General features: G+C 31.8%; 2 protein-coding genes and 1 long non-coding RNA gene across 3 annotated transcripts; 1 reads left to right on the top strand and 2 right to left on the bottom strand.

Annotated features, from left to right (window-relative positions):
* Positions 1-940: 940 nt before the first annotated feature.
* LOC105790440 (NADH dehydrogenase [ubiquinone] iron-sulfur protein 5-B) lies at positions 941-3,494 on the bottom strand. The gene is made up of 2 exons (XM_012618033.2): positions 3,199-3,494; positions 941-1,222 (listed from the first exon to the last, which is right to left on the bottom strand). Exons 1-2 carry the CDS (start codon positions 3,346-3,348, stop codon positions 1,121-1,123), a joined length of 252 nt encoding a protein of 83 aa, XP_012473487.1. The 5' UTR covers positions 3,349-3,494; the 3' UTR covers positions 941-1,120.
* Positions 3,495-7,475: 3,981 nt separating this feature from the next.
* On the bottom strand, positions 7,476-10,801 carry LOC128042963 (uncharacterized). Its single transcript, XM_052634498.1, has 3 exons — positions 10,487-10,801; positions 10,245-10,381; positions 7,476-7,932 (listed from the first exon to the last, which is right to left on the bottom strand). Exons 1-3 carry the CDS (start codon positions 10,799-10,801, stop codon positions 7,476-7,478), a joined length of 909 nt encoding a protein of 302 aa, XP_052490458.1.
* A 1,040-nt stretch (positions 10,802-11,841) lies between these two features.
* LOC128042889 (uncharacterized) lies at positions 11,842-12,929 on the top strand. Its single transcript, XR_008198409.1, has 2 exons — positions 11,842-11,929; positions 12,723-12,929. It is a non-coding gene; the product is annotated as an uncharacterized LOC128042889 (long non-coding RNA).
* Positions 12,930-15,081: the final 2,152 nt, after the last annotated feature.

Here is a 15,081-nt window from a genome sequence, read left to right as displayed (position 1 = left end):
CAAATTGATCAACTAAATTTAATTTTGAAATATACAAAAAATGGAAACACAAAAAATCTAAGATAATAATTTTCATCTTTTTCATTCTTTTCAAATTAACTCTAAATGTCGAAAGAGAAACAAAACTGGAAAAAAAGGGATCAAATTACACAATTTGTAATTGTTGAGTTAATTTTTTTAGAATTAAGACTAAATTAACATAATTTATAAATGTAGAGGGTTAAAGTTACTATTATGCCAATTTTAAAAACCGTCGCCATTAGCCAGCTAGTGACCAAACAAGACAAAATTGAATAGTTGAGTAATCATTTTGGAACTTTTCATAATGGGGTGACCAAAACAAAAATATACTAATAATTGAGTAACTATTTTATAATTTTTAATTAAATAACAAAAATATATATACTAATAATTGAGTGATTACCAGCACATTTCTCCTAAATTTTTTTAAAGAATGTTATGAGCCCAAATTATTAGTGTTGTGAAAAGAAAAAGAAATTGATTCCACTGGTATAAGTGGTTAGGTTGATCCATTTTTGATTCATAAGTTAACAATTATTTTAATTAAACTAATTTTTATTTATTATATAATATGAAAATCAAATTTTATTTCTTTTTTAATTAAACTACCCATATCTCTTCCCTTTAATGGAAGAATAAATATGTTGAAGTTTTTATAGAGCAAAGTCAAGTCAATTTCTAAGGTTGAGAGATTGGAAGACGTCACAAGACAAGTTTGGTTTGGCATCATTCAATCTCGTCCTTGCATGTATGTTTGTATTCTTCATGTTTCTTACACAACTTCCATTGCTTTTTAATGATTATCCCCTTAAGAAAAGCATATTGTGTTGATCGTAAAACGAACGAGGACACTATCGTATTTTCTTTTAACATCCAAAACATCTGCAATATTATAAGAGAGTTCAATGGACACAACAAATTCCCAAATCATTGATGCTAGCAAAGATTAATTAACGCCTCTTGGCATAGGCTCAAAACAACAAGATTTCATTTCAAGGAAAGAGAAACCCAAAGTAAGAAGGAAAAAAGTTTGGAAGATGAAACAACTTCCATGCCATTCTATTATTCTTGGGAATTTAAAAGGATCAACAAATTCTCACTATCCATGATGGTGAACACCAGCTTCGCCTTCCTTGTCCTTTCGTGCTGCAGCTCTTAGTTTACGTTGCTCCTCCTTATAAATTCGGTTTCTTCGTTGAAACTGCAATAGTTTCAAGATTGATCACAAATTGATTTCGATGCACCAAAGATTGTGGAACGAAAAACAAAATTGATCTAAATCCAATATACGATGTGCCATGTAACTGAAGCTCGCATCTAACAAAGTTTTCGGAGAAGAGAATGATAGAAGGCAACATGATTGTCTATGCAAACTGGCTGCCACTACAAAACTACTAAAACATCACTTATTTGAGAATGTATTGAACCTTTTTTTAATGATAAATCACACGCACCGATTATATCTCGACATCATTTTTCACTCGTCACACTGTTTTACAAGTTATAGAAAACTGACCTTTAAGCTAAACCACAAATGAAGATGCAATGATTCTGATATACTCATAAACTACACGTAAAACTGTATGAACACGAGGCTTTACAAATTCCAGAACGCTGCCTCAAAGTCAGCCATATTGATTGAGATATCAGGTTTGTAGCTCTAATGCCTTTTGAACTACATACTAAGTTAGCAGGATACTAATAGCACATGGGAAGAAAAGCATGTATTGTTCCAATTCTTCTTTTTTCCTTGAAGTACCCATACTTGATTTGTATCCAGACATGAGGACCAAGATATCAAACGTCAATACAAGGAAGAACTTAGAAAAAATTAAGCATACCCATGTTTAACACATACACCTATATCTGACACTAACATATGAGTCCAAGAAACATTGTTTATCAATTTTCAACAACATAAATGTAGTAGCAACTCAAGAAGGGAACGTAAAGATGGTATTCAAGAATCCTTCTTGAAGGCCCCTAAAGATACCGTGGCGTGGATATCTTATGAGTTTATACGAGTTGAATTACAAGTGAAGCATATTGTTGATACGTGATGTGTGGTGACCTAACAACTTCATGTTAACAATGAAGACCAGGTCATCCGTTGTCCAGTTCTTGTTGGTGGCAGGTTTATTATTCAGGTGTCCTCTAAACTTGCCACGTGTCCTAACACAGGTGGGGGTATAACACATATCTATAAATAAGCAAAAACCCGAGATATAACATCATATCTTCCATTTTTTTCCCTCACTTTTAAGTTGACGCTACACTTTCTCTTCTTGAAAACTGAATTACATTGAAACAAATATGGCATATTGCCCTTTTATAATGAATAAGGTACAAAAAGGAAGGGAATTGTGAAAAAAAAAAAACCACATTATCCAACCTTGATTGCAAAAACTAATCTATGAATCTGATGAAATCAGAAACGAAAAGCGTGCCAGTGTAGAGATGTCTTGAAACTAGCCTCATACATCTACTCTACATTGGAAGAGGAAAAATGAGTCGTTATACCCAATACCATGGAAAGTTTAAAGTAACTCACTAAGGGTAAATGATCTCCCAAACTATTCAAAGCTTGCTCCAACTCCTTCACTTTTCTTGAAGTGCTCATGTTTGATACTTGTGTCCAAAATGTATCATGGAACGTATCTGGACACGAATATGGGGATATGACCCTCCAAATTTTAGAAAATTGAACATATTTCTCTAGGACAGATACCTGTATCTGGCACTCGCACCTATAGAAGTTATCTATAACTGAATCATAAATCAGTATGAACTGAAGAACCAAGACATTAACAAGGCCAGCGCTCAAACTATTAATGATTCATAATTAACACTAGGCTCATCTACATTGATCCAACTCACCCTTTTCTCAAATAAGGGAAAGGCAGAATCTAAACACGCTACAACCAGCAGTATCTTGGATTCAGAATTATGATAGAAACAAAACAATATAACATTATTCAATTGCAAATGATTCTCAAATAAACTAATTGAGGCCGATCCCAGCCCACTTTGAAGCCTTAAGGATGATTGGCAATAATTAACAAAGCATCAAATTCAAGGAAACTATCTCATAAATTACAGTTGAAATATGGTTAAGAAAACTAATTGGACAAAAAGAATTATGATATTGGGGGGGCATTTGAAATGCAGAAATCTTACCTCCTTGGAATGGTGGAGACACTCGAGATAGTCTTCACGGAGGAGAGCACAGTCCTTGGGCTCTCTGCAACGGGACATACACTCGCTGAAGTCGACCCAGAAATCGTAGCACCTGCCCTTGGTGCCGTTGATTCCCCAACCAGATGCCATCTCTGTCACCCTCTTTCACTTGATTAGAGCAGATGGAATGTGAATTTGAAGCAAAATGTCCAACTTCAATGTGATTTTGCCGAGCGAGAAAACTCGATGGTTTCAGGTGGGTTTACTAAATGACCAAATGGCAAGACGGACGGGTTTACGGGCTACCCATGGATATGTGTGGATTGCAATTCCATTTTTTTTCTTTTTGTTTATGAAAGCTAGGTCAAATTCTGAAGAAGGTCCCTGTTCTATGCCTTTTTTGGGATTTAGTCCTTCTATTATAATTTTTTATATAGTATTTTAAATTTATTTTCACTATTTTAAATATAATAGAATTAATTTTATATCATGAAAAGTAAAAAATAACTTTAAATAAATTAAAAAATAGAAATCAACTTGGTTGAGTTAATCGCGATCTTTTAATTTGTAAATAGAAAATCATTAAAACATCATGGTTCAGAATTTTCAATTTTTCAATTTCTTTCTCAACCCTACTCTTAATCTATTTAAACCTTACCAAAAATTATAAATATAACCATATTAGAGTGGACTTATTCATGAGTCGAGCCTTAAATGTTTAGGGCTCGAGCCTGACCCAACTCATTTTTTAAGTTTGTAATATTTTATATTATGTTATTTTTAAATATTATATAATTTATAACACATAAAAATTAAATCTTTAGTATTATATAATACTATTATAATGTAAACATTAAAAAATTAAGATGACTATATATAAAAAAATTATATAAAATTATTAAATATTAAATCAGATTAAATATATATTTATTAAAAGTTTAAAAAATCATATGGTCGGGCTTAAAATGAGTTTGGGTTAACCATTTATAAATATGGACAGACTTAAGGAAAATTTTAAGCCTATATTTCGAGTCGGACTAGGTTGGGGCAAGCATAAAGTACGTTATTATCATACCTAGACCCAATTCGACTCGAGCTAGAAACATCTCTATACTAGAGGTAGTGACATAACCAACATTTTAATTTAGGGGCTAAATTTGATTTATAAATTTTTAAAAAGATTAAAGTACAATTTATCATTATATTTACTTATCATTTTAAAATTTTTAAAGAGATTAAACTCAAAATTTATCATTTGATGACCAAAATATAATTTTATTATTGCATTAAAAATAATTAAATGAAATTTTACCATTTTGAGGATAGAGCCCTGGCTACATACTGTTGTATTTCTATTGTTGTTTTAAGGGTGTGTTTGTTTAACAGAAAATAATTTATAAATGTTTTATATATTTTCTTGTACTTTTTTTATGGAAAACAACTTGATCAATGAAAAATAAATCTTTTTTTGTAAATTGACTTACTCATTTAAAAAGTATAAGTTATTTTCTAGAAAAGAGTCCTTTATGAGTAATTTTATTTTTATATAAAATTAATTTAAGTCAAGCCTAATATTATAATAATAATTTTATCATAAATTTAAAAATATTTAAAATTTATAATATTAATATCAAACATTACAATGCTCAATATTATTAAACATACATATTTAATTATTTATATCCAATAATATAACCTTTCAAAAAATATTCTATTAATATAATCTATTATTAATTTATTTTAACAATAAATTTATATGAAAATTTATAAATATTTAATAATAAATGTTTTATAGTATATAATATAAATATTTTAATTATATAAATATGAGCAGGACAAAGTCGAAAATTTTTTAGGGTGGCGAAATTAAATTGTATATTTTACGATAGTAAAAATACAATTTCACCATTTTAATATCTATATCTTTATAATTTTTAAAAGATTATATCAAAATTTTATCATTTTTAGGGGGCCAAAATGTAATTTTACCTTTACTAATTTAAATTTTTATAAATTTTAAAGGGCCTAAGTGGAAAATTTTCTATTTTAAGGGGGTTTGGGCCCCTGCCAGCCCCCTAGCTATGCCCCTGAATATGAGTGTTTGTTTAAATCATGTTTAGCTTTATTTATCCCTTTCAACTCTAATGTGCCACTATACACTCATATATGTAATCTAAATTAAGTTTTAATTAGGCTTTGATTATTATTAAGTTTATATATGCAATGTTTTTTTTTAAAACCGGACTAATGGTTGAACCAATCAGGCCATCGATTCATCGGTCCAATTAAAAATTTATAAAAAAGTAAAAACTTTTATTCAACCGATTCGACCACTGGTTCAATTGTTGATTCAACTAGTTTTTTAGCCGGTTCATATCGGTTCCTAATCTAGTCAGTTCCCGATCCGACCGGTCAATTCGGTTTGATTCAAATCACATTGTATATATGATATTGATTATTATAAAATAAATTTCAATTTTCAAGTAACAAATATATTTTGTTTCATTAAGAACAACATTTAAACAATGATTTCAGGAAAGAATATCAAATTTTTTTAAAGAGTGAAACCATTTTTTAGAAATCATTTTGATGAAAATATTTTCAATGAAATAAACGTAACCTAAATTTCATTTTATTTTGTATTTATTTTATATAATTGTATGATGTTAAATATTATTAAATTTAAAGTGAATACCTAGGAATTTCAACTTGTCCTGGATAAGTACAAGTTTAAATGCTATGGCAACTAGCTATTTCAAGTTGTCATTAGGCTAATTCTATCTCTAATCCAATTAAAGCACTCCTATCCATTCACACCCATTATCCAAAACCAACTTTTTATTTAATGATAATGTGTTAGGTACAACTTACAAGTGGGATTCACCAAATACAGGAGAGATAATTACCACTAAAATATTGAATCTTGTGAGAGGTACTAGAAAAGAATATAGGTCCTAATGAACCAATTATAATACAATCACATTCGTTGAATCAGTTAAATTATCAGTTTTCAGTATAATTGATTTGATTATTAGTCTAATAATAAATAATTAATTAATTAATTAATAATTAATAAAAAGTATAAATTAGTTTAAGCGGTTCAATTGTCGATTTTCACCTTAATTTTAGAGTTTCTATCAGTTTTAAAAATTTCGCTCGGTGAACAATTCAATCCCTTTATTCGAACAGACCTGATTTCAGTAATCCCGTCTCTTATTTTACAAAATTTAATTTCAAGGATATCAAATTATCAAAATATCTTAAATGAGCATGCCTAATACTCTTTATAAGAATCGATGAAAGAAGGTTTTGTAATTCAATATCAATGTTCTAAAGTGGCCGAATCGCTATTGCATTTTAGTTTAATCGGTATGATTCAACAATTGTTAAATAAAAACAAAAATTTATAAAAGAGACGAAATTTTAATAAACGGATGAATCGTTACATTTTTGTTTCTATTATTGATTTTTATTTTATTTTTAACAATTTACTTTATTTTCCATTACCGATTCAACCGATTCAATTATCTAATTTGCTTTTAATTACTTACCCTAAACGATTGTTTGGTTGAAAGTAGCGAATTTGGGTTTCATTCATCCTGCTATTTGACCAAACATATTGCTTTTTCCAAAGATAGATTTAAAGCAATTGGAAGTAATGAATGAAATTCATTAAAACTTAGAATTGGCATAGCATAATTTTATTGTGAAGCTTTAAGTCATTAACATTGCTTTTGACTGAATAAAATTCATATTTATTTTTCTTAATTTGTATTTCTTTAATCTATTGCAATACTTTTAGATCTTTAAAATTATTTACTTTTAATTACTATGCCATTCAATACTGTTGAAAACAATTCTAGAAATAATTGTAATGGTGTAAAGACTTGAAAGTTATCATTAATCACCAAAAACTTGCAACAAAAACATATTTATTATCATAATTTTTTCAAATAGAGAAGAAAATTTGGCATTGTAAAACCAACTCAATTACTAAAAAATGTCTTCTTTTTAAAAAATTTATAGGATTAGGCATTTTTTTGAAAATTATGAAATCGGGTCAATTTTATAAAATTTATTGTTAAAAATTGATCATGAATTTATTGATGAATGGCAAAAAAAACAAACAGTACATTCAGTAAGAAAACTATCAGTCTCTCTTTAATTATAAACTCATTAGTTTTTATATATTACCTGCTAACTGACTAACAAACTAACTTATACTAACTGAGTCTAACTACCCAGCTAACTGTCTACTTTCTTCTCAACACTCCCCTTCAAGTTGAGGGGTGAAACAAATCTTTAACCCCCAACTTGGACACCAAATATTCATGTTGCTTGATTCCAAGAGCTTTAGTCATCAAATCTGCAAGATGTTCAGTTGTACCAATATGTTGCATTTGAATCAAACCTTCTCCAATTTTATCTTGTACAAAATGACAATCAGTTTCTATATGTTTAGTGCATTCATGAAAAACAAGGTTTGCTGCAATTTGTAGTGCTACCCCGCTATCTGAAAAAAGTAAAGACTTATCAAGTTGACTAAGACAGACCTCTTTCAACAAGCCATCTAACCAAATAATCTCTGCTACTACTGCTGCCATGCTTCTATATTCAGCCTCTGCTAACGATCGAGAAACAGTAGTTTGTTTTTTTTTATTTCCGTGAAACGAGAGAATCTTCAAGCTTAACATAAAAACCAGTGACGGATCGTCTGGACATGGGACATGAAGCCTAATCGGAATCACAAAATGCAATAAGTTGTGGTTTACTAGATGCAGCCAATAAGATACCTTGACCAGGATTTTTTTTATATATCGAACCATCTGAAAAGCAGCCTCCAAATGAGATTTTTTTTGGTTTGTGCATGAACTAGCTTAAGTGTTGAACTGCAAACATTATGTCTGATCTTGTATTGGTCAAGTATAGCAACCTTCCCAAAAGTCGTTGATATACTACAACATCAATAATCAATTCATCGCCATCAGCCCTCATTTGTACAAATTCATCATAGTCAATTGAATTGAGTTTCTGATTTTGTTCAAGAGACGTACTCGCTGGTTTCGCTTCTTCTAACCCTACATCAGCTATCAACTCCAAACTTCCTTTGATTCAACACAATTCCTTCACTTGATCTCATAACCTCTATTCCAAGAAAATACTTCAATGCACCCAAGTCTTTCATCTTAAAATTTTGGTGCAGGACTTTTTTAAGCTCATTTATCATACTAATATCACTTTCTGTGATTGGCAGATCATCAACATAGACAAGTAGGATAACTATGTTACCCCATTGTCTTTTGGAAAACAATAAATAGTCATATTTTCTCTATACGTAACCTCCTTGCAATAATGCCTCAGTAAGCTTTAAATTTCATTGTCGAGAAGCTTGTTTCAAACCGTACAATGATTTGAGCAGACGACACACCTTATGCTCCCCCTGTGTGCGAAAACCGTCTGGAATGTCCATATAAACCTTTTCACACAAATCTCCCTGCAAGAAGGCATTGTAAACATCCTATTGGAAAAGGGGTCAGCCATGCATGACAGCTATACTAACAACTGTCCGAACAATGACATGCTTAACCACAAGGGAAAAAGTCTCCTGAAAATCAATACTAGCCTGTTGATTGTACCCTTTCCCTACCACTTAGGCTTTAAATCGTTCAACAGAGCCATCAGAGTTATACTTGATCTTATAGACCCATTTGCACCTAATAGGAACAGCACCAGCGGGTAAAGAAATGACCTCCCACGTACCATTATCTTTCAAAGCTCAAATTTCTTGTTGCATAGCATCGACCCATCTTGGATCTGAGATGGCATCAGCATATGTTTGGGGTTCAGTCAATGAAGAAATATAGAATGCAAATAACTGAGTGTGAATAGGTAAATGCAACGAGGAATAAACATGAGAAATATGATATAAACCTGTAGCAATGGAAACGAAAGATTGGTTGGAACAGACGTCATCTCTCATCCAGGCAAGTGGCCTGACAAACCGTGTAATGCGTCGTAAGGGGTTTAACATGAGAGAAATTGGTTCAGTATTAGTTGGTAAAGTTTGGGAAGAAGAAGGTGCTAGCAAAATAGGTGATGGAGAAATGATAGGAATGGAAGACAAAGGCTAGAGATTAAGAAAAGTAGAGCTATCAGCTATAGGAAAAAATAAAAAATATTTTGTAGGAAAGGCAAAAGGAAACACGGTATCATGAAATACAACTTCGAGATTAATAAAGAAATTTTTAGTTTTAAGATTGAATAACAAGTAACCTTTCTGAACAGTAGAATATCCCATAAACACAGAAGGAATAACCTTAGAAGAAAATTTATCATGATAATTGGGTGTGGTAGCATGACAAAGACATCCAAACACTTTTAAAAGAGAAAGATTAGGAGGTTTATGATATAAAAGTTCAAAAAGACTCTTCCAATGCAAGAGAGGAGTAGATAGTCGATTTATCAAAAAATATGCAGTTAATACACACTCACCCCAAAATTTACTAGGCATATGAGACTAAAATTTGAAAGACCTAGCAACGTCAAACAAATGTCTATGTTTACGCTCAGCAACTCCATTTTGCTGATGAGTGTGAATACACGAGCTTTGATGTATAACGCCTAACATAGTAAAAAAATTGTTGCACTCAGTCTTAAAAAATTCATACCCATTATCACTACGAACAATTTTGATGCTAGTGGAAAATTGATTCTGAACCATGGTAAAGAACTATTTGAGATATACAAAAGCATCACTTTTATATCGTAACAAATACACCTATGTCATTCTTGAGTAATCATCAATAATGGTTAAAAAATACCTATGTCCACTATGAGTAGAAACTCGATAGGGCCCCCACAAATCTATATAAATAAGAGAGAAAAAAGTATTGACACGAGATGTACTTATGGGAAATGAAAGTCTAGTTTGTTTAGCAAGAGGATACACAAGACATTGTTGTATGCTATCACTATTTGAAACTATGCAGGGAAGATTAAACACCTTATTCAATCTTGAAATAGAAGCATGGCCAAGTCTAGTATACCAATGAAATGATTTTTCAATGGATCTAATGGATGAAACAGACAGAATCACAGCCACACTTGTCTGTCGAGAAGGTTCTAGGATGTAAATACCACCTCGCTCCCTACAAATTCCCTTTATATTTCCCCTTAAGATATCCTGTATGAGGAAAAAATAAGGATAAAACGAAACAAAAAAATTGAGATCATCAGTAAGTTTAGAAATGAAAAGAAGGTTATAATGGAAATTTAGAACATAGAGAACTTTGGTAAGCTGAAAATCAGGTTGAACAGTACAGGTGCCAACATGAGTAATTGAAATAGAAAAGTCATTTGTGAGTCGAACACAGGGTGAATGCGATGCACATACAACAGGAGATTCTAAGAATTGGAAATCAGAAAGCATGTGGTCAGTAGCTCCAGTATCCATAATCCAATTTTGACCTACATCAATCATACCTGCTAGGCTTGCAGCAACTTCAACTATAGCCTCCTTGTTCAACAAACTCAAGATTTGTTGATACTGTGCCTGAGTAAACACATGTGCTTGTGGACTAGACACACCAACATCACTAGTCATTTCATTGCCACTTGTAGGATCGTTAACAGAAACATTGTTCACTACAGATCTAGAAACATTGGTTGCCTTCTTTTTAGTGAACTTAAAATCTGCAGGGTAACCAATTATCCTATAACAACTTTGTAATGACCCAAATTTAAGGTTATCGAAACAGTGGTTTCGGGACCACAAATCCGATGAGAAAAATTTTATTTTTCTTATATTTTTATGGTCTACAATTTCACAAAATGATTTTGTGAAAATTTCGTTCGAAAATTTCGACGTTTGGGCACTCAATTTAGTCAAAAGGACTAAATTGTAAAAGTGCAAAAGTTGAGTTCTACATGTTAGAGGTGTCCAATTGTTATGAAACTTTAAATTGGAGGTCCTTATATGGTAATTATACCATTGGTAACTTGGTAGACAAAAATGGACATGAGATAAGTGAAATAGAAAATTTTTAAGTTAGGGGCAATTTGGTAATCTAGTAATTAAAATGAATTAAAAGGAAAAAGATGACAAATTATGCTCATCTTCTTCATATGAACGAAATCAGCAAGGGGAAGCCATAGTTAGGGTTTTCAAGCTTCCAAGCTCCATAGTAAGTGATCCCAAGCCCGCTTTTAATGTTCTTTACGTTTTGAGATCCCTAGCTTAATTTAGCTTATTCTAGCAATAATTTAACCTAGGGTTTATATTTGGAAAAATACCCATAGGTGAAAAGTGTTTATTTTGATGTTTTATGATAGAATATGAAGCTATAAATTATGTTAAACAACTTTTGCTAAGCGATTTTAAGTGAAAACGAGTAAAACGACATAATCGGTAAAAATACCTAATGTTCATAAGTACATGTTAGAGTGGGAATTTGATGTTGCCATAGAAGGAAAAATGTTCAGAATGTTATAAAACATAAGAATAAGAGATGAAGTTTAATTTCCGAGCCTTGGGGCAAAAATGTAATTATGTAAAGTTTAGGGCAAAATTGTAATTTTGAAAAGTTAGAGTCGAGGGCTGTTTTGATGAATGTGATTATTAAATAAGTTAAATTTACTATTTTAGATCAAGAAGTACGAAACTCGAGGTTAGACAAAGGGAAGAATAAAGTTGAAGACTAAGTTGGTGAATTTGGCTATAATTGGTACCGAGGTAAGTTTACGGTAAATAAATGCAATATTTCAATATTTATTATTAATGCTGTTAATTTCTAGCAATTATGAATTTATTTTATGAATTTATTTGATGATGATCCAAGCATGAAATGATAGAGAATTAAAATTTAAAAGTCCCGTTGATACATAAGGATGGTATCGATACGAATGTCATGACATTTGGGTAAAGAGATCCCATGTAAGACCATGTCTGGGACATGGCATTGGCATCCTTAAGATCATAAGAGGTCCTCAGAAGACCATGTGCGGGACATGGCATGGGCACCGAGACGAGAGGTCCCATGTAAGACCATGTCCGGGACATGGCGTTATAATTGAGATGAGAGGTCCCTATAAGACCATGTCAGGACATGGCATGGGCACTAACATGAGAACATCCCATGTAAGACCATGTCTGGGACATGGCTTTGGCATGTTATTATCGAAGAGACCCGAGTATCCTTATTATTCCAATGTAGCTCAACGGGCTTGTAAACGAATCATGTTCATGAAAGTTCAGTTTAAAGCATAAACGGCAAGCTCAGGTAAGTTGTAAGACTTAAGAACTTCTTATACTATCAATTGATGTTCAACGATGCAGCAAGAGTTGAGTAAGTTATGCACACAAGTATTCTAAGTAAACAAGTAAGAGAACTAGCATGAGATTAACTAAAGAGTAAACTAGAGATATAGACATTGAGTTTAATTATTTAAGTTAAATATTGTTATTTATTTGCTAGTAAACTTACTAAGCTTTATGCTTACTTCTTTTATTTCTCTTTCTCTTATAGTATTGCAAAGCTACTTCAAGGATCCTAAAGAAGTCGGAGATCGTCCACACTATCAACTACAACTGCTCGGTATTTTTATGTTGAACCATATTGAGTATGGCATGTATAGGGATTTAGTTATTCTAAATGTTTGTATTTATGATCTTGCTAAAGAATGATGTGTAAGTATTTGATGATGCATGGTTGCTAAAATGGTTAAGTATGGAAGTGTTTGTTGTTATAAAAGTTTAGGTGATAAACTATGCATAGAAATCATAAAAGGGTAAAATTCTGCAAAGAAACAGAATTCAGGCAGCACTGTGACGTGACTTTGAAAAATCACCTAGGATGGTATAAAATGAATTAGAGGATGAATGATATATGAAATTAAAGCTTGTTGAGTCTATTTTCATGGAAAAATAACAGGATAGCAAAAGGAAATTTATATTTTAAGATATATGAATTTTAGTAAGATGGGGTCAGAACTGTTTTTGGAGTCCCCTGTTCTGAGTTTAGAAAATAATTAAAAATGTAAAAAATGGTTATGAGTTGAAATTTACATGCTTAGATTCCTTAATGAGTCTATTTTCTGTAGGAACAAGTGGGAATAGCATATGAAAATCCTATAATGAGAAAAGTTATTTTTTAGTAACAAGAGGTCAGAATAGTCGAATGGTGAAGCAGGGGATACTTTAACTAATAAACTGTACTAATTGGCTGAACCAAAAATTCTAAAAATTTTATGGTAGGAAGATATATGAGTCTAGTTTCAATGAAAATTTACGGAGTTAAATTTTGAGTTCCGTAGCTCAAGTTATAATTAATTTAGTGACTGCTGCGCAATTGGACAGCTTTGCTGTAAATAGTGAAAATAATTTGCAAAAGTAAAATTTTATGCTCCGAATTAGTAAGATAAGTTAAGTAATGCCTCGTGCTCGACTCCGGAAATGATCTCGGGTAAGGGGTGTTACAAACTTTCCATTTTATGCCGTTTAATCTTGCAATGATTACAGGTTTCAGTAAAACGTTTTTTTGTACCATGTGTACTGAGTGAAAAGAGACTAGATCAGACCCAACAACACTAGAGCTATATTGCCTTTGTGATTCTTTTTGCACGAGCATAGAGTACGCTTGATTCACAGATGGTAATGGGTTCATTAACAAGATTTGACTATGCACCGAATTATATGTTTCATTCAATCCCATTAGAAATTGGAATAGACATTGCTGTAAAACATGCTCAACATTCTGCCTTGAATGAACACATCCACATGAAAAAAATGGCACAAGAGCATCGTAGTCATCTTAGAACAATCACAACTTAGTAAAATACACAAATATGGAAGCAGTACCTTGAACATGCAATGTGATTTCACGATGCAAAAAAAATTCTAGAACCATCAACTTTATGGAACTGTTCAGCAAGATCGTTCCATATCGCTGCTGTGCTAGATGTAAAAACAATCACTGCCGATAGCTCTCTACTAACTGCATTCAAAATCCAAGACAAGACAATAACATTACACCGCTCCCATTGATAGCCCATCTCATCTGGCAATGAATCCTTAGAACAAGTACCGTCTACAAACCCCAATTTATTTTTGGCCAATAACACGATTTTCATGGTTCGGCTCCAAACATTTTAATTTTCAACTCCAAGCAATTGGTGAGACACCAACAAGGTACCTGGAGTATCAGATGGATGCAGGTAAAGAGGATGATTAAAATCAATAACTGATTTAGGAGTCACCATGATTCAAAAAACTCCGATGTTAAAAATAAAAAACGTCAACAGGCAAGAACATGAAGCCACAAATGAAAAGAGCCCTAGATTAACAACTAGACTTTGCCCAACAACCGTATTTGGGCCAGTAAAAACTAACAGAAAATGGGCTTGCCTATCAACTTATAGAACTCAAAACAAAACAAGACCAACCAACAGTATTGAGCAAACTGGAATGACCAGAAACAGTACTGAACAACCGTGAATGATCGAAAAGACGACAATTATAAACAACCGAAAAGACAACGATCACAAGAGCTCTGATACCATGTTAAAAAGCTGATCAATAATTTATTGATGAATGAAAAAAATAGTACATTCAGTAGGAAAACTATCAGTCTCTCTTTAATTTATAAACTCATTAGTTTTTATATATTACTTGCTAACTGACGAACAAACTAACTTATACTAACTGAGTCTAACTACCCAGCTAACTGTCTACTTTTTTCTCAACACTTATAATCCATTTGCACATTGTTCCTAGACAATGTGAGATTACTTACTCTTTTAACTAACAACATGAGATTAAAAGCTACACTTAATTTTTAAAAATTTAAAACTCTTATACAAATATTATCGTTATAAAAAAAGTCCAAT

The sequence above is a fragment of the Gossypium raimondii genome, chromosome 8 (assembly GCF_025698545.1).
Source record: "Gossypium raimondii isolate GPD5lz chromosome 8, ASM2569854v1, whole genome shotgun sequence".
Taxonomy (NCBI): domain Eukaryota; kingdom Viridiplantae; phylum Streptophyta; class Magnoliopsida; order Malvales; family Malvaceae; genus Gossypium; species Gossypium raimondii.
This window is presented reverse-complemented; position numbering and strand designations above follow the sequence as displayed.